Source organism: Anas platyrhynchos, chromosome 20 (assembly GCF_047663525.1).
Source record: "Anas platyrhynchos isolate ZD024472 breed Pekin duck chromosome 20, IASCAAS_PekinDuck_T2T, whole genome shotgun sequence".
NCBI lineage: Eukaryota > Metazoa > Chordata > Aves > Anseriformes > Anatidae > Anas > Anas platyrhynchos.
Window position 1 is genome coordinate 2,455,835 of NC_092606.1, and position 24,614 is coordinate 2,480,448.

Sequence of the window (24,614 nt, forward strand, 5' to 3'; positions counted from 1 at the left end):
TACTCTCCCCTTCACTGTGGCTGTTTAATGAAACGGGACATCCTGCGTAGCTGTTCTAGGCAACGATTCTTGGCATTTTATACTTGACGTGTTTGTTAAAGTGTAGCAATATATAACCTGCATTTTTTAAATGGGGAAGTAAAATGCCAATACTTCATTCCAAGGGCTAGGGTGGTATTTTTAGAATCTAATTCTTTACTGCTGGCACAATAAAACATTGGCTGGAATTAGGCCTGCTATCTATATATGTTACCATGGTTACAGAAATCCTAGAGGAATTGCACACTTTCTGAAAATGTATAATTCTCTTTCATCCAGCCAGTGAATGCAGCCCAATCTTACAAGATGAAAGTAATGAGCTCTGTCCAAATTGGATTCTAGAATTTATTTGTGTATGTGGTTGTAACCTATGGTTAACAAAGTTTTATTATACCCAGTGTTGAAAATTGTATGCTACAAGGTGGGGGGGGGAGAGAAAGAACATAAAAGCTAGCTGTAGCTATATACACACACTTATCTAGCAACACTCCTTGCATCAAAATGTGATAGTAATGGCCTCTTTTCAATTTCACTTTGTGACATTCAACTAAAAAAAGTCACAAAAAATGCAAGTATAACAGTTATGTATCTGTGTTATAGAATCAGAATATCCAAGTTGGAAGAGACCCACAAGGATCATGGAGTCCAACTCCTCAGTTCCCCAGGGACCACCCCAAAAATCAGACCTCATGTCTGAGAGTGTTGTCCAAACGCTTCTTGAACTGTAGCAGGCTCAGGGCTGTGACCACTTGCCTGGGGAGCCTGTTCCTGTGCCTGACTAATGCTGCTCCTTATAATTTTTTTTTTTTTTTTAAAAAAGAAGACATTATATAGAGGGAAATAGGCAAATTTATTTTTCCTTAAGCTTGGTTACATTCAAATGTGGTGCCTCCTCCTGTTTCTTTCTGATGATTCTAGACTTGGGCTTGTCCAGCTGGAGAGACAGCCACCTGCTTTTTCACTTTTAACAAACTTGACAAAAAACAGTTTTTTTTTTTTTTTTTTGTTTTTTTTCCCTCCAGGAGAGCTGTTGAGTGAAGGTAAGGGTTAAACACACAAAGCTCCTCAGCAGTAGAGAAACTCCCTTGCTGATGTGGACTGGCTGCAGTTTATTTTCTCCACCTACATGTATGTTATCATTTGACGGCCCTGAAATTAATTACCAGTGCTGAGGCAGGGCAGTGTGGCAGGGTGTAGCTGATGTGTTACCGCAGTCCCTATTTGATTGATCAGGTCTGAGTCCCACAAGCTGTTTGTGAAACAGCTCCAGCATGTGTGAGGAAACAGTTCCCTGGCATCAAAAAACAGCTGAATGCGTGTAGTGGTTCAGAAAAAAACACACTTTTTTCCCCCTAGGATGGAACAAGTTGTTTAAGGAGAGGTTGGACCTGGCGCTTAGGGACATGGTTTAGGGGGTGACATTGGTGGTAGGGGGATGGTTGGACTGGGAGATTTTGAAAGTCTTAAAGATTCTCAACCTTAATGATTTGATGATAACTTGCTGAGGTGAGAAGCCACAATTTAAAACTTCCTTCATGCTGAGAAGAGCAAGGAAGGAATCCTAGAATAAGCCCTGAGGGAGCACGGAGTCCAACTGCTGGCTGCGCGCAGGACCTCCCCAAAAATAAGCCCGTGAGTCTTGAGTGGTGTTCAAACACTTTTTGGGCTCTGTCAGGCTCAGAGCCATGCCCCCTTTCCCAGGGAGCCTGCTCCAGCGCCCTGACATAAGCTATTTCGCACAGAAACGCTACACGTCGATTTATTTTATACAAACAATTCATTAAGCTCGCCTCAGGGGCAGACATGGCGCCTCAAAATGGCGCCCACCGCCACGCGCCCCCTCAGCGCCTCCCGCAGCCCCCCCCCCGGCCACCGCCTTCCCGCCCATTCCCGCCGGCTCCGCCCCCGCCCACGTGCGCGGGCCCGGCGCGGCGGCTCTCGCGAGATCTCGATGTAAACAAAGCTGCGGGGGGGGGGTGCGGAGGGGGCAGCGCGGGCCCGTGTTTTGCTGCCTCAACCGAGCTTGGGGGCGGGGCGGGGCGGGGCAGGGCGCAGCCGCTCTCCAGCTGTCTCCGCGCCCCGCCCCTTTCTGGAAAGCGAGGCGGGGATTGGATGAGCGCAGGGAGCGGCCCGCCCTCTGCGCGTCGTGATTGGCTGGGGGCCTGAGGTGCGCTGGGTGTCATTCCCCGTGGGGGTCCCAAACAGTGTCAGTGAGGCGGCGGCAGGTGAGGGGCGCGGGGCCGGGGAGGGGCGGGACGGGGCCGCTCTGAGGGGGCGGGCGGCAGCCGGGGCCGGGCGGGTGGCGGCGGCGGCTGCCGGAGCCCCGCGGAGCCGCTGTGGGGAGGCCGCGGGGGGTGCCCGGCGGGGTCCCGGCGCTCCCCGGCCGGCTGCGGCCTGACAGACAGCGCGGGCGGCAGCGCGGGGGGCGCCGCGGGGCTCCGGGCGGTGCGTCCTGGGTTATTTGTATATTTTTATTTATTTTTTCTTGGCTAAGAGTGGCCGTTCGCGGCTCCGGGGCCCGTGGGAGGGCTTCTGTGGGGCGACCCCGCCTCGGCCGCTGGGTGCGGGGCCGGCGCCGCGAGCAGGAGGAGGCTGAGGGGGGCTCGGCGAGGCCCGGCCCGGGGGGCTCCTGTCAGGGTGGGACCGGGGGGGAGCTGCGGAGCTCCGAGGGGCTGGGACCGCGGGGAGGGAGCCCCGCTGACAGCTGGGGCCGGGTGGGGTTTGGTCTCTGTCGGCCCTTCAGCCCGCAGGTTGATGGGGACGTGGTGGCTGGGCGGGATCCTGGCACCTCTGGGGCCCCTCAGGTGTCTCCTTGTCTTCAGCGGAGGTGTGGTGGGTGTACGCGCGAAACGCCACAAGTGTGGAGGCAAACTTGACAGGGGTACAACAAACTGACATAAAGTAAAATGTGCTTCATCGCGCTTTCTGTGTTACCTGCGCTGTAACCCAGTAGAGATTTTATGGGCGCATCGTATAGCAATTATGACTGTATCTGGTGTTTATACACAGGATTATCTAAGACCGTGCCTTATCAATAAATAGCGGTCTTACGTAATGCTATAACACCTGTATTTCTGTACCGTTATCTTCAATATACAGTTCAAAGAAAATTTTCTATTTTATTATGCTGCTTTGTGTTGATTTTTTTTTGCTTTCACACACATGGCAGGAGGTGTGTTGATTGAAGTACTGGAAAAAAAAGTCAGAGTGCTGTAAAGGGACGTTGTTTGACAGGTTTGAGTAAGCTATTTCCTTCTTCAGGAGTTCTTCATCATTCTAAAAATACGGAAAAACTAGTATAGTAAGCAAGTGTTATACAAAGGATTATTATTAAAAAGAAATGTGTTTCTTACAGGTATCTGCAAAGAAACAATGGCGACAGAATCTCCACGCCGCCCTAGTCGATGTACTGGAGGAGCAGTGGTTCGTCCACAAGCTGTCACGTAAGCACCTTCTGGAAGAAAAGCCTGTATTTGAAATGTTTTTTGTCTCGTATGTGAAGAACCCAGCCCAAACTTTCTGGCAAAGCCAGCTGTGAGAGCTTCTGCTGACAATACAGTTTTTTTCATTGTGTATTTTCTAATAAAAGTCAGCAGTTGGTGCTTTCCTGTCTCCTGGGCCTATGCAGGTCAAACTGTCTCCCTCAATGGGCTGCTTTTAATGTAATACACCAAAACCTTTGGTCAGCCTTCAGAGTTGTACCGTTTAAAGACTAATACTTTTTAAGATAAAGTTTTGTTGTTTACTTACACAATTTTGTTGAACAAACACCACGCTGGCCATAGATTAATGGCTGCAAACCTCTTCCTTAGGCCAGAGGGAACATGTGTACCATGTTCCTTTCTTGCTGTTGTTGTAATAATACCTTCTCACAGGGATGGATGTATTAAAACATATAACCTAGCACTGTAACACAATAAATTGTGTTAGAGGTTTGTCTTGCAGCTATGTAAAAGAAGTATTTGTTATATTGTGGAATCTCTCAACAAACTCATCTGTTTGCTTTTCTTCCAAGTAAGCTTGTTCACTGGAAAAATAATAAAAACACTGTAATAATAGGATTACCATACCATTTTTTGGTTAAATATAGTGGCTTGTTCATGAGCTGTATCTTTTCATTTCAAAACTTTCAAGTACTATCTTTTATATGAGAATTTATATATGCTGAGCAACATGCAGCACCCTGTAGACTTCTGCTGCTTGTGCTAAACTCCTAAACGTTATAAATGTTATAAATGGAAGATGGTAGTGGAATTACAAAGAAGAAAAATGTATAAATAATAAACTTTTTGAACCTGATTCTACTATGGATTTTGAGAGTTCTAATGCGAAGTGTTCTGTGTTTTTTTTTTTTTTTTGATACATTTTTTGCAAAGCACAAAAAAAAATCCTGTGGAAGTTTTTCCAACTTTAGTAGGGATTTAGAGTACACACAGTGAATAAAGCATCTTCCAAACGTCGGCTTTGTTTCAGGATGTAGTTTGGGGGTGGGGGAACAAACAACAAACCAGTACTCCTTTCATGAACTGAAAAACGAGGACAGTATGACACGTGCTGGTAGGCATCCACGTGGGAACTTCAAACGCTACTTAATACTATACCCGTAAGATAGACAAGTATTATTGGTAGGTAATAAAGGGCTCTGAAGGGCTCAAAGACAGTTTTGGTGACCTACATAAATCAAAGAAGAATCAGCACTAGAAACCACAGTTTATTTGTAAGGCCTGTGCTTAAAGCAGTAGAACAAAATTCATTTGATTCACTAATCCTTGGATTGCTGAACGAAATCTAGTTTAGTCAGTGGTTGAAATAAGCTTTCTGAACTCTAAAATTGCAGGGGTTTGATTCATTTTTGTTCTCAGAGAGGAGTCAACTAGTTGATCCAAGTGTTCCAGCATTTGACTTATAGTATCTTCGGTATTGCTGTTATATAGGGGAAAGTACTTCATTCTTAACTACTAAACGCTCCAATTTCTGTTAAAAGAATCATACGCTGCATAGTTCCTGAAAGCAGACAGAAAACACATATGCCTTTGGCTAACAAGAACCTAGGTTTCCCTACCTTCAGTTTTTCCTTGCTGCTGTTAGAAATTTGCATTAGCACAAGAAGAAAACACTAATTGCCTGCCAAAATACAAATAAGCTTGGGAGCTGCTGAAGCCGTTACCTAAAGAAAGTTGTTTTTGTGTTTGTTTTTTTTTTTTGGTTTTTCAGACTCCATGAGCAATGAGCATAGAGGTTGTTGCCAGCATATTTCAGTATTAGCCATTTCAGAAAACACAAACTTCTTCTGTAGTTTCAACACCATCTAATACAATCAGCCGATGTTGTACATTGCTCAGCAGTTACACAAGAGCCTCATTGCTCACGCAAGACTAAGCTAATAAAAACATTAGTTTAAATCTACCAGAACAAATGTATACACTATATACTATTACACTATACTTACACTATATACTATTCTAAATCATTGCTGCTAATGAAATTCCAAGAAGGAATAAGCCTCCCAAGCTGTAAAATCATAACTAGAAATATCTCTACACTTCTTGGTTAGGATTGTGTTCCGTCCTTTGCCACTTCCACTTACTTCATCATTGTACGTAGTGCATGTGAGGTCAGGAAGTTCACTTGCCCCGCAAGGGCACCTCCAACCATTAGCTTAAGTCCTCTTATTCATGGTATAACGTCCAAATCAAGTAGAAAAATACTGAGAAATAATTTCCTGTTTTGCTTTCGTCATTCAGTCTGAGGTGGAGAAAGTGGTTTCTTTCTTGACTTACATTTTATACTTTTACCAGAGCAGTTATTTCATTATTCCATATTTCATTATGGAATAATGAAATAATTTACTTTCTACATACTTCTAGGCCACTACATACATTATCAGTGTTTGACAGAATGTTAAGTAACTGCATTGAATACTTAGTATTTTTCTTTGTGTTAAACATAATATGTGTCTTTTCTGGTGATACATCTTGTTTAGTGTATTCACAACCATTTCTGAACTTTAGTAGTAAAACATTCTCCTTCTGTTTTCAAGGGAACAGTCATACATGGAAAGCGTTGTTACGTTTCTTCAAGATGTTGTGCCACAGGTACGTGTACATCTTCAAAAGTCTTCAGTATGCAAAGTATACTGAGCAGCTGAAGTCGCTGCCAGGTGCACCAAAATATTAAAAACATGATTTACTTATTTATTTCTATTACTTACGTATTTATTTATGTTACTATAAATTTTGAGACCAGGCTTTTGAGAGCACAAACTGCATACTATCTGAAAACTGGGCCTAGAGACTTCCTCTGATAGGTCTTAATTTAAATGAAAGTCTTAGATGCCCAGAAATTGAAGAGCTACCATATAAATAGCAGGAAGAAGATTGCTGCCTTTTCCTGTGATAATTTTGGCAACAGGATAGTTATGGAGAGAAGAGAGTGGGCGTAATAATTGCTCTGCCCCTTACAAATGTGTTTTTTCTGGGCTGTAGTTGGAAACCTGTGTATGAGCTCTGCTGGCAGAATTGGTGTTGGGACAAATTGATAGTCACTCTTTGTCAGCCTTTATCTTTGGCTGAAAAGGAGAGAGTTTCTTTTGCCTCCTTTGCTTCTTTTTTCAAAATCTTGTTTGCTTAACTTGCTTTGGGAGTGTCCTGGCTCTTGGGGCATTCTTCCTTCTTTTCATTTCTTTTTTTTTCAAAACAAACAAACAAAAATCTCCACCAAAATAAAAAAACAAAACAAAAAAAAAACAACTACAGTGCTTCTGTCTGCTGTTGATCATAGTTTCCACAGGTAATAGGAAATACAGCAGCATGGAACTGGAATGGTCACTTCTGTATTGCTCATGGGCCTCTCAGTACCAAAGGGAAGCTAATTTTGTTTTGCTGCTCTTCGGAAAGCTACAGTCACTAGTGGAGAAGCGTTGCAGCTAGTTGCCAGTAGCCTCAGGAAACTATCTTGGTTCTTACTTGAATGACTATCTTGAATAACTGAAGTCATGAATTTCTTTAATGATATTTAAAAAAAAATCCTCTTACTCATATTGACTTGTTAAATGCATTTTTGGACTCATGGTCAAAATTAAATTAGTCAAACTGTCAATTTAAAAGATTGCTGCATCCTTCCCCCACCTTCTTTTCCTCTGTAGTTAAAGGATACAGTCTGTGTTTTATTTTACAAATCAGTTTGCCTTGGAAGCATGGAATGTGATTTGTTTTGGAAAGCAATACCCACACTTATTTTTTAAATTTGTATTTTTAGCTCATGTTATTGCTTTTCTGGCATGTATAAAGTGATTATATGAACTCGTTTCATATTTATTCCAATGTACTGCATAGTATTTTGCCATAATTCATTTGGAAGTGATGGTATTTCTACTGTAGCTCACGTTCTTACTACTGCAGTTCTCCTGAGAACTGTAAAACATGCAGCTTGGAAACCCTGCAGGTCTCCTTCACAGTTTCTTTTTGTATCTCATCTTCTTATGGGAATCTGTGGAACACAGAACTGAAATGTGGGGCTGTTCTTCTGGAATTAGAGTTTATTCTCTTTTAAATGGCTATATTAAAGATGTCACATATAGAACTAGAACATGCCAATAAAATAAACTGTAGTAAAGGTCTCTTTCTTCTCTCAGTCTTGGTTACAGAGCCTTTAAGTGAATAAAAAAAGAACTTTAGAAGTAAAAATGCCTCACATGAGAACCTCTAGCATAGCTGTTGTGCACTGCCTCTAAGAACAAAAAGTTAAAGGTTGTAGAAATTGCTGTATTTTAGCTTGACTACATTGTTGTAGGTCATGTGGTGTTTCTAACCTGCTCCAGAAAGCTGTCTGTTATATATATATAGCTTGTCACTTCTACTTCAGTAAGCGATGTTAGAATTTTTGAGTTAGTTAGAATTTAGTATGGATTATGTTGATCACAAATCCATTGATTTTTGAAACAAAACCTCACAGTAATAGTGGTGACAGGTATCTCAATGTTACTGGTTTTATTTTTTATTTTTCAGTTTACATTCCCTCCTTTGCTCTATAAAGGGAGAAAAAATAGGTGTTAAACTTTATTTCAACTCTTTTGCTTTTCATCCAGGCCTACAGTGGTACCCCACCAGCAGAAGAAAAGGAGAAGATCATTTGGGTCAGATTTGAAAATGCAGATTTAAATGGTATGGTTTCGTTTTTCTATCAGTGAATAACTGTATTTTTATTCAGTACATAGGAAATAAAACAAATAGGTCTTGCCAGTTCATCCGAAGGCAAACTAGCACTTGCGTAGGAAGAGGGGCAAACTGAATGAAGAAGTCATTTTTCTTTCCTTAAGGTAGTTGAAGACAAAGCATAGAACTGAATTTATTTTGTCCACTGTTTGGTTTCAAAGACAGATTATCTTACCTGTGAATCCAGTCCAAGTCCTGGATATATTTTCAGTGATATGATAAGAATTCATAATAACCTAAAAAGGAGGAGCTGGTAGGGAGAGTGATCAGACAGTTCTATCATGTCTTTCAGGGAAATAAAAAGGCGTAGCCACAAAATATTCTTAAAATGTTAACTTACCACTTCCAGTGTGTCTTAGTCATCAGCAAAGACTACTGCTTGGCAACTGGTGTTCAGCGTCAAGACATGAAGAGGAAATGGTCATAGGCTTTTGCTAACTGTATCAAGTAAAGTACATCTCCAGATAAGAAAAGAGGTGTTTTACCTCTGTCTATCCCAGCTGCTTTTTTTTTTTTTTTTTTTAACAAACAAAAAACACACAAAGATTAGAGACTGAAGGGGAAAGACTGAATGCTGCTGTCAAGCAACTACTCACATTAATCAAACGTTTAGCAGTTGCTTGTGCTGTTCCTTGTTTACTGTCTTTCTTTCCTGCCTAGAGCTGTATGATAAAGGCTCATTCTGGTCTCATATGAAGTAATAGAAACCGTAGCCAGAGCTATGATGGGGAATTTTCAGTTTTTCCAATAGGTTAATAGGGAAGATTATATGTTTTCCAGCTGTTGAAATGGCACAGAGCCTGTCAGTTCATAAATTCATGATTGTTAGAACTAGAAAACACCAATCAACTGGTACATGGCCTTATGTCCAGCTTAAGGCTGGTTGAAGTTTTTTTCCTTGAGTGTATCTTTTCCTCTTTTGTTTATTTTCAAAAATTCTTGGTCATTCTCTCTTTAGGATCTTTTCTACAGCGTAACAAAAATGCTTTAGAATATTCTTCAGAATCTGTCATATTCAGTCTAAATTGAATTTACACAGCCTAATCTGATTGGGCCTGCGTACATGGTCATTTACCATCCTGAATATTTCCTCTCTCTCTTTGATGGTCACATGCTTGCAATGAGCTTTTGTTCAGTCTTGAAAATGTAGTTTTAAAGGGTGTTAGAGAAAAGCTTAATTTTTTCATTATTATGTTCTGTAGCACTTTTGTTCCTGGGGATTTCTTTCTTTTCATGAAGTTGATATAAAGATTATTAATACAGTATTTAGAAAGAGCTTTGATCAGTCTGCATTTGTACTTTTAGTATTTGTTAATGTTTGTTTTAATGATCCTTTCTCTATTTGAAAAGTTGGCCGTGTTTTATTAATGACTGGAGAAAGAGTTACAGAAGTTTTGGAGGTATTTGTGATAACTGATAAAGAATATTTTCTCCACTTCAATGAATGTATTGTTTGCCTAAAAATATATTCCAGTGTTGTTTCAGTGTAAGAAATTAAGACACTTCTCTTTACCTTTAATTACAAAAATGGGAGCAAGCATTGAGAAAATGCCTAGTGAGAAAACACCTCTAGTATAGCTGATGCTAACCATAGCTGATCATAACCTGGTAACTAATGTCTTTAATATTTAAACCCAATTTAGATACATCAAGGAATATGGAGTTTCATGAAATACATAGCACTGGGAATGAACCACCGTTACTGCTGATGATTGGCTACAGTGATGGAATGCAAATCTGGAGCATACCTGTGAGTACCAGTTACCTTCTCTTCTACGACAGGGGTGTTTTTGTTTGTACTGGTGTGCCAGTACTTTAATATCTTATTTTTTCCTATTAAAGTGAGTAGTGCCAATAGTTACCATCAGTGCCATGTGCTGTGCATGTAATATGCTTATCTTAAGATTAGTACTGAGCATAGATCAAACACTTGAATTCCTGTCCCTTCAGATTTGAGGGGTTATTACAAATGATTTCTTTTAGGTAAATTTTCGGAGTCTAATTGGGAGCAGCATATGACATTGTAGAATAGTTTATATTCCAGAAAGGACAAATCTTTTTAACCTACAGAAGGGAAAAGAGGGTGGAAAAATATGAAAAGAATTTGTTTGTCCTAGGAATGCAAGCATGACAGTATTAATAGTATTTTACAATCACAGTGTTTGTCATGTACATGATTTGCAATTTTAATTTTATTATAAGTCTCTATGTGCATATGGGTTTGATTTTATGCTGTCATACACACCCTGCAGTTTGTGCTTCAGAATGGTTTATGAACACATGGTCTTAATTTGGGGAGTTTTCCCCAAATTTCTTGAACTATAGAATAAAGTTTAATACAGTAGGTCATAAAATTCTTAACTCAAAAAAAGTTTTGCTCATAACACCTTGTTCTTCAAAATAATGTAGTGAGGATGGAGTTCTTTCTCTTAATAAAATGCAGGGCTTTTTTGAAATGTGTATCTTTTTGTATGACTTCGGGGTTAGCTGTGTAGGACAAGTTTATATACCAGTAGCGTAGGTGCTGTAATAGAAAATACTCTTTATTTTGTACACCAAAAGATAAGCACTGTGTAATGGAGTTTACTGGGGTGTGGGAGGGCTGGCTTTTTCCCCTCTTAATTACATATTGTTAGCTGGAGCTAAGGAAGAAAAACTGCTGAGCTTTGGCATTTGAAGGAGGGTTTAATAGAAACAAAGATCTGGTGTACTTTACTAAGTTTCAGTATATAAATGGAATCTCTATCTGCTAGTATGTCCTGAGAAACCATGGCTAATTCTAACTTCATTGGCTTTATCTTAAAGGGAGCAAAACATATCTTCGGATTGTTTTCCTGTTTTATCTTCTTAGGGCAGAAAAGCATGTGATGTAGCAAAGCTAGCTTGTTGCTTGTTCACTTTTTAAAAATATCTAACACTGGAAAGAATTTGAACACTAAAAATTGTTTCATAGTTTAAAGTTTTGTACAACATTTTGAACACAGGCCAATTCTACATTACTATACAAAATAGATTATTAAAATGGTTCAGAAATGCTTTGTTCTTTGAAGTGTATTACAGAAAACGGACATTAGGTGTCACTAAGATACCGAGCTAACAAGGAAATACCTCCTGCTATTACTGCAGTTCTATACTGCAAGGTGATCACTTAGTTAAGAGACTGTGAGTAGTCATTTAGATTTAAGCTAAAGAATTTTTGTAAAACAGCTCAGATTATCCTGCTGAAATATTATCGTCCAAATAAGTGTGTATTTTCCGAAAAATGTACGGCAGTACATTGTGGTGACATTGGACTTGTCCTGGCCGCTGTACATACAGTAAGAAGAGCTTTGTGTCTGGCAGACAGTTTTTTGTTTTGCTTTGTGTGTATGTGTGTGCACACATCTGTAACGTGCCCTTGCTTTGTGGAGAGGTGAGAGTTCTGTGCATCCCTCTTAAGTGACTTTCTGTGTCCGAATGAAAGGGTGTCTTTGTAAGAGCTATCTGTATCAATGCTCTTGAGAAATTCATTGTGAGATGGGATCCTACATGTATAAGGCAAGCAAGAGTGAAAGCAGTAGTGCATCTCATTTCTTTGATACATGAACTGATTACCTCAGTGTAACCTGTTCTGCATTAGCCGTCTGCATTTAAACTCTTAACCCATGGTTCACTGCAGTAAGCGTGAAATAATTTGGTGGATTTTACTAACAAATGGGGAGCTAAACTACTTCACGCTTATCCTGGCTTATGTGGAGTAAGTCTGTTCACTGGTACTTTCAGGTAGGTAGTATGATGTAATTTATCCATGTTTCCCAGTGGGAGAGGATTGTTTTTTTTAGTTGCTTTGTTTGTTTTCTTCTTGTGTCTGGATTAGCCACAGGCTAGGCCATGGAATGCCTGCTCTTACCTCCTTTTTCAGCAGGACAGTGCAATCAGGTTGTATTTTCCCAGTGTTTTGCACTTATTCGTAATCCCTAGATTTTGATAGTGTTTAATAATTTAGGAAAAATAAAATGAAATTGCAAGAAAGTTTCTCTTATTGTTCATTTTTTTGAGGAGGTATTCTTAATGGGGGTGAAAGTCCAGTGAAGTGGAAGAAAATGCCGACTGTGGAAATGTTGTACCTTCCGTCCTAAGCATGTCAGCTGCAGAGATAGCACATCACTTTGCCAGTCCTTATTTGTGTAACCTGTGAAATTGTGATGAGACCACATCCAAAGAGGCACAGCTTCATCCTGTGCAATACTGCAATTTGTCTGTCTTAGTATAATTTCAGTGTCCGAATGGTTCTGTTGTTAGTAACATGGTCTTGGATAGCTTCTCACATTGATAGAGAACATCGTAACACCAATTTTTAAATACCTTTTCAGAGCCTGTATACCATGTGCCTGGAGGTAACATAACGTGTATTTACACATTTGTGTTTATCCATTTATTTATTTTTTTTTGCTTACTTAACCTGAGTAAAAATCTGGCGGACAACAGCTTTTTGTCCTCTGATACTATACAAACATATCCTTTCTTCTTGATTTTGCTCAGTATTTAGCTTGTGATTATGTAACATTAGTCCAGTTATTAAGAAAAAAAGAGATCTCTCTAGTTTAAAAACCTTTCAATCTGAAAAAGCAACAATTTGACATTTATGTGAAAATCTACTCAGTAAGGCTATTATCTCTAGCATTGTGCTATTTATTCATACAATTGAACCTCTATTCAGCACTTAATAAAATAATGTGTTGCAGGCAGTCCAGTTTGTGTGTGAGTGATTATGAAGTGTTTATGACAGCTTCTAAGCTGACACTCGCCGTAATGGTGTTACATTGACTTCTAAACACCTTTGCAGTCTGCCTCCAGGAGTGTGTGTCTCTTTGCAGTCTGAGTGGTTTCACATTAACATCTCCTTGGAGTAAGATCTTTGACTACAGAAGTGTTACTTGCAAATGGAAGATACCATTAGGGCTGCTTCAAAGGGCTGAAATAATGTTTGGACTGCTGGGTGCTGAAGTAACGGCTGGGGTTTTGAAGTGCAGCGTCTAAATCTGTATTGCATAAGAAGCGGAAGGTGTCCATCCAAACGACTTCGCTTTGATCTTTGTTTTGAAATAGGGGTGGGAAGGTTAAAAGTGTTCTTAAAATATGCCTCACTAAGTGGGGAGAAATCTGGGAATATACAAAAGTATGACTAGAAGTTCCTAAAGTTTCTGTTTGATAATTGTGCTGTGTACTTTTTTGTTTCATTTGGACTTTGTTTCTCCCTCGCTCCCAGTTTCATGTTTCAGATACAGTTGGAACTGGTTTCTGCCTAATGTGGTTTCCAAGTATCTGTTCTAGATGTTCCTGTTCAGAGAAATGCATGTTGGCTGGTTTTATGGCAGATAATTTTTTTTTATTGTATGCAGGAAGCATCAGCAGTAGAAAATCATCTTAATTTAATGATTCATATTGCAATTAAAACAAACAAACAAACAAACAAACAAAACAACACACAAAAAACACACCAAAACCCAAAGACCCAACTATCAAGCTTGAGTTGAATAAAGTAGAAACTACCAAAGGGATCTTCTAATAACAAGGGCAGATGTATATTTAGCAAAAAATACTTAAAGGCTGTGGTATAATGATGTTGCCACAAACTAACAGGGTGCGTCAGCCCATATGGTAGGTGACTTCCATCTGGAGACTGCTGGAACACAGAGGACTTGTTGGACAAGGATGGCATCACGCACTGCCATTCTCCACTGCCAGAACTTAAATTTCTTTAAATACTGGTGTCAATAATGCTCTGTTTCTTCATTTTTAGACCTGCAGGTGTACAGCAGATGGTGTGTCTATGTGGATGTCTAGAGGGATGGATATGGTAAATGAAGACGTGTCAGTTCCATTTTGTCTTCTCTACTGTTCATGAGAAGTTTGGTCTGGTGGGGTTTCAATGAGGTTGTCCTAGTCCCATTGCAATTTTCCCCTTCCAGAGCTTCGGGAAAAGGATTAATCACTTACCACATCGTAAGCTGCGGGCCTTGCTCTTTCCTGATACAGGATACGGCTGTTCAGGCTTGTCTCAGCCACTTGGAAATATCTGATGATGACCTGACCTAGAAACCCTGAAAAATGTTTAAAGACTTTACAAAACATCCATGCAAATCATTTTAAGGCTTCATTTTTTTGTACTGCTGCTGCCAGCGGCATACAAGAAATGTGTTTTTACACTCATTAAGTGACTGCAGGTCTGGTGGAAGATTTTTTATTTACATCATAGCATGTACTGGTGTGTGCTGGTGGGGGGAACGACTGACATGCAAAGAACTAGGGAGGGCTATAGTGAAAGGTAACAGAGGAGTCCAAACAGTTTCCTGTAGCTCTCTTTGCATGGGGTCAAAGCTGAAATGAAGGCTCCTGAAGGTTGTTTGTAGCCATATTCTGCCTGTGTCCAGTACTGTGTGTGTCGTTCTTGTCTGTGTGCAAAATGAAGTGATGGAAAAGGGAGCAGAACTGACTCCCAGAGGAGCTTACAGGGAGCTTGCAGCCTGATCGTGCTAAAACTCTTCAAAATGTATGACAAAATGCGAATGTTGAGAACACTGTAACCAAAGCCACTTCTAAGTTCTCATTGTTTTTAAAATTCAGTTTCTGTTGTCATAATTTTAAATGATAGATGCAATTTCATACTTAATTCGGTCACTTGAGTAGGCTTCTGTAACACTGAGCATCTAAATTCTCATAATCTCTAGATAATCAGGAAGATGTTTTGAATGAAAAGGATGACTGCTTGAGTTCCTAAGATGACTGGTAGTAGTTCTTGTCCCGGCAGGATTGAGTCAAACAGTATTTTGTGGTGGTATCTGCCAATTGCTGATTGTCTTGTTACATTGCTCTATTAAAGTATGTACTCAGAATATTTAAAAAACAAAACAAAAAAAGAATAACAAATTGATCCTGTGCTTTGTAACAGTTTTTAATCTATAAGCAGTGTACTTTTCCACTGTTGCACAGTAGTTTAAGCATTGAATTTCCAACTTCATTTCAGTTTGGTGTGCATTTGACTTTTTTCACCATGTGAAAACCATTTTCTATGGTTGGAAACTATTAGTTATCCTTAGTGTGAACAACACTTTCTTTGTTCCTTTTTTTTTTCTTTTTTCAGAATGGGTGCAAACTGGTATGCTCCAAACAACAAAGCTCTGTCATCAAAAACAGTGCTCCAGCTTGCTGCTCTGTCGCATTTTAAGCAGTAGTTGAAAATACCTGAGCGGGGGGAGTTCTTCCACTTTCAGTTTGTCGTTCCTGGAGGAGAGCGGTGAAGCCTTCACTGGGGGCCAGGGTTTGAATCAGGCTCTTCTTTGCTTGCAGCCTTCCCTGTAGGTCTGGGGTTTGATAGCGGCCGCGGAGGAAGCTGAAACACGCTATCACACCAGCCTGGAGCTCTTGGTTTGGACCCGCTCTTTCATAGAACGAGTACCTGATGCTGCTTTTATAGTATAATATTCAATTCTTGAAACCCGTTTGGAAATATTCTTGGCTTTCGGAATGGGAAAGAAAAACTTTTAAGAGCTTTGAAAGCTGCCACAGGGACTCGCTACTTAGCTGGATCAAATCCAAAATGGCAGCCACAGCCTCCTTTCTTCACAGGTGCTTTTTGAAGAATTTAAAGCTCTGTTTTCAGTTCACGAAGTCTATTTATATTTTGTCTATGCTATGAGACTGTATAGCTCAAGGGACTGGTAATAGGATGTGGTGCCTTTTACCATAGACTTGCCAGCCCGCATCTTGCCCAAATTGGCAGTGACAAAGCCGTCAGCCACTTACTGGTGGGGTTGGGCTTACGTTAAATGTGGTTATTTGTCACCCTGGTTCCTAGTGGAGTAAGTGTCCTGTTCACAGAAAAGTTTGGCTGTCTTTGTCGGCTGTCTTGGGAAAGAGATAAGGCCTGAATTGGCAGGAAGATGATACAATATCATCTCCCTGTCCTGAAGATGCTGCTTTCAATCAAAATTCATACACGTGGCCTCAGCAATGGTAATAAAGTTTTATGTTTTATGTAGGTAAATGAAAGGTGTTAGCATTAGCCACAGTTAATTCGGAATTTTATGAGACTGCAAATAGCAGAAGCTTTTGCTGGTGATAGTTTGAAAAAAATTAATTGTAAGTCAAATAAAATCTTGAACTTTGAAACCCTAATGTATTTTTCAGTGGCCAGCAAACCAGCAACTTGGTTGTTCCTAATTCATGGTATGCAACAAAATGCAATGCCTTGTGTGATTCTCTGTTTCTGTAGAACAGTTAAGATCATGTAGCTTAAAAAAAATAAAAATCCATAACAAGAACTTAAGCTACGATAGGTTCCTAAATAATGGTGTTGTAATCTGCTCTATGTTGTGTTACGTGCAGATTTGTTGTTATCTTTTTTTGTGCTATTTAGGGAGTTTGGCTTTTTCTTTACAAAGGAGTTGTCATTTGTTGGGTGGCATCTTGTATTTTCATTACTAAATCAACGGTGGGGGCCCTATCTTAACATTTGCTAATTTTTGGCCCCCAGTAGACAGCAGTGTATAACCAGCTGAGTACGTGAACTGTACAGATGGCTGAATGTATTTGAACAATTAATTGCTTTTTTTCTTAGTTATGCACAGTATCCTTGGAAAAAGTCCTACACAAACTGAGAGGAAAGGACATGTTAACGTTGCAGCACTACATATTACAGTGGTCTCAAACCAGAGTTACGAGCTGAGCTCTTCCAATCTCGTCTTTGCCACCATCTGATTCTGTGGCTGTGGTTATTCTGTTTATCTTTCTGCTGTTCCCCCCAGCATCAAGTGAAATAGTTACCTTTCAAGTAATTAATATTCATTACTAAAAAGTAAAAATATATCCATGAAAAGAGCTGGCTCAGATTTTGACGGTAGGTGCTATACAAATAAACTTCATTTGTATTTGTACATTTTTAGGCTATTATTTGAAAATCTCGGCTTTAAGCTCTGCCAGATCTTGGCATCGCAGGCTAAATAAACATGCTTTGTGGAGTTCAGTGTATTTAAGAGCAGAAACTCAGTTACGCAGGTTTGGCCTTCTTAGTGTATCTTACTTTTGGGACTGTAACTTTATTTGAAGTAGATTGGAGCTAGAGCTGATGTGCTGGCATACTTAGAGTAGAAGGAGGTGACTGAATTGGGTTGGATTATTTTATGTGAATCACTTCTTCCGTACTTTTGTTATGCTTGTTCTTTTCCCTCTTGTTTTCATTCATAGCCATTGATGTACATACACATGTGAAACAGCATTTTCATGATTTTGGGGAAAAAAACTTTAATTGCCAATAATAATAGTTCCAAAGCTTTTTATTTTTCTTCTTCTCCACTTGGTCCTTTGCTCCTCCATAGTGCTGCTGTGTTCCGACGGACAGAAGGCCTGCTGTGTTCAGCTCTCTCTCTCGTGTCCTGTCCCGTCCCCCCGTCTCCCCTCCACCTTTTCTCCTTCACTGTGCCCTGCTTTTTTCCAAGCTGTCTTTCCTGGTGTCAGAGGACTTTTTATCTGTGTTCGACTCACAGTCTGTTAAAAAACAATCAACAAGCCTTTACCGAGTTGATTTCTGATCATTATTTTTATGTCTGGTATAGAATCTGGTCAGTGAGTTTGTCAGAGCAGGGGCGTTAAGCTGTCTCAAAGGGAGAATTCAACTTGTTTTTGCAAAAGCTGGAGTACTGCAGGGTTTTGTGTTGTTCAGATGCTGCTGCTAGCTGGACAAGGAGAATCCATAATGATAGGAACATCTGCCTAATAAGAGCAGAGTAGACAAAGGGATTAGTTTTCATATTGATTACAGTTTTAAACTGTTGTGCCCATCAGGAGTAATTCTGATCACATTGTTGTTAACTCATACCAGTGTGCAGCTGCTAGCTGTGTGCAAACCTGAAGTGGCAAGGACTGGTATTTCCCCAACTTGGTGTAGCTCGCATGGTGTTAAAGGCTTACTGCAGCAAAGCAGTGGTTCAGGGCATTCTGTTGAAGCAATAAATGCAAACTCAGTCTTTATGAGATCAACATCTCTGCAGTCGGTCAGGTTTTCAGAATACTCTTACGGAAGACCTGTGCTTCTGTGGGGTAAGTTTTATTCTCTGCACTGTCTAAAGCAGTGATAATAAATAGCGAGGCTTGGAATTCAGACTGGTAGTAAGCTAAGGGTGTGAAGTACTATACTTTTGATTTGTTGGTCAAACAGTAGCAGTATTTTAATTTTCTGAACGTGTAAGCTGAAGTGCAGAAAGAAATAGGAAAAAATAAGAAATAACATTTCAAAAAGTTAACTTGGATTTATAGTTCAGTAATTCATAAGAACCTTGTTTCAAATTGTGTCTATTTCTGATGCTGTAAGCTGCTTACTTGGAAAAACTTCGTGCCAACGTGTTCACTGCTTTCCCAACCTTCTTACGTCTGGTTCAAGTTGTTGGTTATTTGGAAATGAACTTCATAATGTTTGCCTTTTTCTTCAAGTTTGACATTCCGTATTGGATCCATTACCAGGCAGTTATGAAAATGCTTTCTGACTGACCATTTACAGGAAGTCTGGAAATTCGTCTTAACTCTTTCTGATTTAATCTTTTCAAGATTGCCATTACAGACAAGCTTAATTAGTTTTGACCCCCGATTATGAAACATAATTTTCACACCTGGAGAATACGGGATGTACTTAAACATCAGATTGTCTGATTGTGTACTGCCAGTGTTTCCCACTCTTTCTTAGAAACATGTGCTGTGTAGAATAAATGCTTGTGGTCTGTATTCCGTGAATTTTTGTTATTTTAGTCAGCAGTCAACTTCAAGTGTTTTCTTCTGAAATGTGTGGTCATTGATTGTACGTAGTGCTGGTACCTCATTCATGCCTGAGACGTTACTAGAGGCAGGCCATCTTTGTTCCTGTAATTCGTGTTATTCAAGACTAAGACACATCCACATACAGACAAATGGTGAATGGTTGGTTAGAAGGGCAGTGTCTTTCCTATCTACTTTTCATACACTGTTAAATATTGATTCAGTGTGGCTGATTTCAAATGGAAATTACTCTGTGAAGGGGAGGAGAGGGAACACCAACTTGCCACCATCTCTGGCACACTCCTTGTTGCCTCTCATCTGAGTCTTCCCCTACCACCGAAGTTACTGTTCATCTAAAGCAAGTTCAACAAATACGATTTTTATATCAAAAGTAGGCTAAGAAAGTTGAGTAAATCAGTGCAGTATGTTAGTATGGATTCTGTTGGACTAGACTGGAAGTACTTACTCAGAGCTTATTGTATGTATTATATCTTGTTAATGCATTGCAATTACTGAGTTAATAAATCGCAAAACACAAAACTGGATTTGTTATTTTTTTCAATGAAAATTGCATATAACAAAGCTTGTAGAACAGAAATGTCAGCCTTAGCATACCCTGCCCTTACGAGGTATCACTTGTTGGGGAGAGAAAAGGAATTGCAGAGTATTTCTGAACTAAACTTTTGCCTAAATGTGTGTCCTGGTTGTTCCTTTCCTTGAGAATCGTGTCTGCTCTCAGTACACCTCCATTACATTCAGTGCTTATGCTGTAAAGAGTCTCACCTGCTGCATGAAGCGGCAATCACTGTAATTAAGCTGCATATTTCAGCACTCAGTAGGGAACCAGTTTATTTTTCTATGCAATTGGAGCCTCCTAACCAACAGTTCTTTTCTCAGTGTTAGAGTTTGAGCATTTGAGTGCTTTTGGAGATTTCTGGAGAAGACCGTAAGGGAATTGGATTTTAAATAAGCTGACTGTGGAACAGAACAATTTTGGGGGGATGTATTTTATGTGTACACGTTTGTGTGTGTGCATGTGTGCTTTTATATATGTATATTTTTACATTGTACGTTCATGATCCGTATGTGTTGCAGATCAGTGGTGAAGCTCAGGAACTCTTCTCTGTTCGCCATGGTCCGGTTCGAGCTGCACGAATCTTACCAGCTCCACAAATCAGTAAGTGTATATGTATATATGGTTTATAATTAAGCATTACTTCTTTTTACAGATTTTTGACCAAATCATTGTTAGAACCTGATATGTAGGTCTTCCAGTCATTATAAACTCTGTCACCTTGACTAATACCTCTTCATAATAGTGAACTCAAAAATACAGCCCCAAATCTGATTGCTGTAAATTACTTTTTGATTTTGCATCTAGCAAGTTACACCGCTCTTTTTTCTTTCTCAAAATTGCATATATTTAGCATTTGACAATGATAGTTGTTACATATTCAAATTAGCTCATATTAAATTTAGTTAAACCTTTTAAAAACATGTTTTGGTCTCTTTTTACATGGCTTGGTTTAAATACATCTTTGATTAAAAGTACATGAATGTATCATTGACCCGTATTTGGAACCAGATAAAAGTAAAGCTGTAATAAGAGGCCTTAGATAACTAACACATGAGCTTTAATGATTCAAAATAAAAGGAATTTGTAAAGGAGAAGCTGATTACCATCAGTAGGCTGAAGCGCTATTTTACTGTAAAGCTGGAAAAAGGGAATTATTGAAACTGGGACTCTTGCATGGATGGATTTGGCACATTCCTAGAAAGTGATCTTAGTTGGTGATAAGAAACTCATTCCCAGGTGTGAAAGGAAAGCTTATGGTTTTAACGCGGTGACTTTACAGTAGCAGAACTTAATAGTTTGTCAACTATTTTGTTAAAATGCTGTAGTGCTTTGATGCTAGATTCTCTGCGGCATCATGTGCTTCATAGCATAATACAGCATTGTTTCAAAAGTTATTTCATGCAGGCTTGTTTCATGCAGGCTTACTGCAAAGGAGACCTCAAATCTGATTTAACAGGTTATAAGTGTTCTAGTAGCAGGAACGCGGGGCAGTATCTGGAGTTGGCCATGCACACTGCCAGCTCAGATCCAGCAAAGTTTATTAGTTCAGGCTCTGTGCCACGCTGGGGCAGTGAAATGGCTCCTGTAACTGTTCTGGCCTGGCAGCCGTGCTGCAGTGTTCGTACAGCAGCGTTTTGTCTCAGCTACCAAACCAGGCAAGGCCTGACCTGGCCCAGAATCGCAGCATTGGTGGATCTGCAGCCAGGGTAAGATGTCCGTAAAGAACCGAGAGACAGCTGTAAAAACCACTAAAAAACGTAGGCACTTATTCTTCTCTGCGGACCCACTTTAGATCACCCACAAAATTTAGGGTCAGGAATAGTGAGAAAATTACTGTTTCTGATTCCCCTGAGGTTAAAACTTGAGGTGGCTAAAACATGAGTAACTGTAGCCAGCCCTTGCTTCCCTCAGCCTTTTCCATCGCTACACAGTAATGCTGTGCTCCCTGTGAGTGTTAGGGACCTCCAGCACATTTGGCGTGCATTGCCTTGTCTTGAGGCAGTGGGCACAAAACAACTGGGGAAAAAGAAAAGGGCTTTTGTCACTTGCTGAGAAGCATTTCTGATCACCAATTCAGGGTATACAAGAATACCTTTGACTTTGGAAAGACTGTGAATCTGTTGTTAGATAAGAGCTGTTAAATATTTTATAACACTGTATTTAATAGTTGTGAACTCTGTTTTTAGTGTGAATGAGATGCTTGCATTACTGTAGAAAAGAGAGAACAGCATTCAGGCAGTCTTCAGGGGGCATGCTGTTGGCCACAGCCACAACAGTGAGTTGAAGTATTTGCTGGAGGTAGGACGTCCAAGAATTAGTTGTCTGTTGCTGCCAGCAGTGAGGGTCAGAGGGTGGGCATTTTTAATAAGAGAAATGACAGTACTGAACGAATTTGACTGTTAAACTTGGGGGCCAAAAAAATGCTTTGTTCAATAGAACCTGGAGATCAGGTGTATACAGGATACCTTTTTGCTTGGTTAAAGGAGTTGCAGAAGCTCCTTTAGCTGGGAGATCTTTGCTTGTCTTTTTGTTAACTAAAGAAGGGAAGGAAGGTCCTAATTCAGACAGAAGTGGTTTTCAAGCTAAGGTTGCTGGTCAACCCTTTGCTCTGAAGAACCTCTGAGTGCTGTTTGCAGTTGCAGAAAACAAAACAAAGCAAAACAAAAACTTGGGACAGAGCCAATATGGATTGCAGAATGTTGTCTTGCTGTCAGAACATTTCTGGCCATGGCCAGTGGGCCAGTGAAGTTCAGAAATGACTGATCTGCAAGATTGCAGCATCACTTTTCCTCAGCTGTATGTTCTTAGTAGGACTGGAATTGTAATGTGATCTTGTGTCATCAAAACAATACCTGTGTATGTGTGTGCGTGTGTACAAATAGGATGGATTTGGCTTTATGTTTGTACATGGCATGGAAGGCTTTCCCCATTTCAGCCAATAAGCCAAAATGCGTAACAGGTGATAACACAACCCTCATTTCCCTGGTCTGAAGAAACAGACTTCTAAGTGAAACGTAACCATCCCATCATCATCTTCAAAAATCAGATATTTTTGTCTTTAAATGATTCTTGAAATAAGTAGGAAAGAAGCTCATGTCTTCCTATCCCAATTAAAACTTCGCTGCCTTCAGCAGTCGGTATGGTTTTGATTATTCTCTACAGCTTGAAATATAAATGGTTCAAGTTTTAAAGGGTGACCAAATTCCTGGCTTAAGAGAGGAGATGAAGTTGCCTAGGTAATATTCAGAATATGAGAATATCTCTGTCTGGATGCTGTCAGTCTTAAGAAGACTAGACCTTGGCACCTTGGTGCAACACGCTGCATTATCAGCTGAGCCATCTGGTGGCATGGCTTTTTAACTTGCCTAGCTCTTCCCTTTAAAATCTGTATGCTGAGATTAATTTAATACATATTTATGGCACAGGTGCCTGGTTTGGTGGTCTCCGAATTTCTGTCTGTTTAGATGCATTGAGCATGCAAAAGAAAAAATAAATGTTTGAAGACAAATTGATGGGACTTTGTGATTGTTAGAAGGGAGAAAATATTGTTAGATACAAAACAAAACAGAGCTGGGCCTCTGCCAGATAGATTTAGCTACCGTGCTCTGTGAGGAGGAGACTACAGTTGGCAATGTCAATGTAGTTAATGATAGTGGGGGGCAGAGAGGCAATATTCAGGGTGTTTTAACTCCCTACTACTCCATTTTACATGATGCAAATTAGTAATGTCCTCAGTCCTGCTCAAATTTCTTTGTATTGGGCTTCCTCTCACTCAACACATAACAGCTGTATTTAGCCACGCCAACCTGATTATTCATATTCTTTCTTCAACAGGTTTTCAGATTTTCTCACTTCCTCTAGATAATGCCTTTCTTGTTTTTCTGGGGTAACTGATTACATGAATACTATTTGTACAATTGAAATGTTTGCATATTACTAAGTATTCTGACTTGCATATTCCTAAATTTGTCTTTTTTTCTTTTGTCTTTTCATTTGCATTTCTGTGATATTTATAGAAATATTACCTATTTTGGTTTTCTGCACTAGTTCTTTGACCTATGAAGTCACTACAAAACAGATTTAGAGCCTGTCTAGTAGTGTGTTTTTTTTAATGCTGTTTTTCTTTGAATACATTTGAATGCATTGTGAATACACTTCTGAAATCATTGCTAAGGAAATAATAAATATACTTCAGATAGGTTTGCTATTCTTTTTTTTTCCCCTACAAAATCAGAATATTACTACTTTCTGAAATGAGTTAGTGCTGTGGTCTCCCATTTTCTATTATTTATCCCAGGTCACTTAAGAAAATCCTGGCCAAATACCTGCTTTCTGCCTTGTGCTATTTCATTTATTAAGGTAGCCTTTTATAGCTTAAAAGTCAATCAAGAAACTGGTGCTTCCTAGTGAGGGAAGTCTAAAGCCTAATTCTGGAATAGCATTACGTGTGGTAATTCATGCTTCAAGGGTACATGATGACAGGTTGGTGTGGTGAAGTTCAGATCAGTCATTGTCTGTAAAAACCTATTTCCATGGCTCAGCATTATGAAAATAAATTCCTCCAGTGAACTGAATTAATTTAATGCCATTTTTTAGATTATACCACTTGCAGAAAAGATGATATAATAGCTGTACATCTTGCAATGAATTTGACTGCTTAGTCAAATTGACTAATAAGGAAAACAAATGCAACTAAGAAAGGAAAGAAAAAAGAAATCAGAGGTATTAAATTATTTGAAACAACTGTGAACCACAGGAAGCTTATGGACAAAGGTTTAAAGACTAGAATTAACTTGAAAAGCTAAAATTTATTGGGGGACAGACTAGTTTTGCATTTCAAAGTCTAAGGTTAAAAAGAAAAAAAGTACTACAGAAGATTTATCTCTGCGCTCTCCTGCTTACATCTTTGATTTTGGTAAAATAAAACGTGAACCTCAAAAGCTGACTCAACTTTACAGGCAGGTATACTTAAAAGAGCTATAATATTTAGGTTGCTTTCT

General features: G+C 39.6%; 1 protein-coding gene across 15 annotated transcripts in view; it reads left to right on the plus strand.

The window, feature by feature from the left end:
• The first annotated feature begins 2,113 nt into the window (after window positions 1-2,113).
• The window catches only part of BCAS3 (BCAS3 microtubule associated cell migration factor), a 353,580-nt gene continuing 331,079 nt past the window's right edge, over window positions 2,114-24,614 (plus strand). For 11 of the 15 annotated variants that reach the window (XR_011804336.1, XM_038165977.2, XM_038165973.2 and 8 more), the window contains exons 1-6: window positions 2,114-2,264; window positions 3,395-3,482; window positions 6,080-6,134; window positions 8,126-8,201; window positions 9,896-10,002; window positions 20,133-20,214. Coding sequence is in view for 14 of the 15 variants with exons in the window: in XM_038165977.2 (XP_038021905.1) it covers window positions 3,412-3,482; window positions 6,080-6,134; window positions 8,126-8,201; window positions 9,896-10,002; window positions 20,133-20,214 (391 nt within the window). In the remaining variant the exon portion in view is untranslated. Of the gene's footprint in view, window positions 2,265-2,359; window positions 2,485-3,394; window positions 3,483-6,079; window positions 6,135-8,125; window positions 8,202-9,895; window positions 10,003-20,132; window positions 20,215-24,614 lie in introns of those variants that run through there. The other 4 variants (XM_038165976.2, XM_038165984.2, XM_038165985.2 and 1 more) reach the window with 4 other exon arrangements.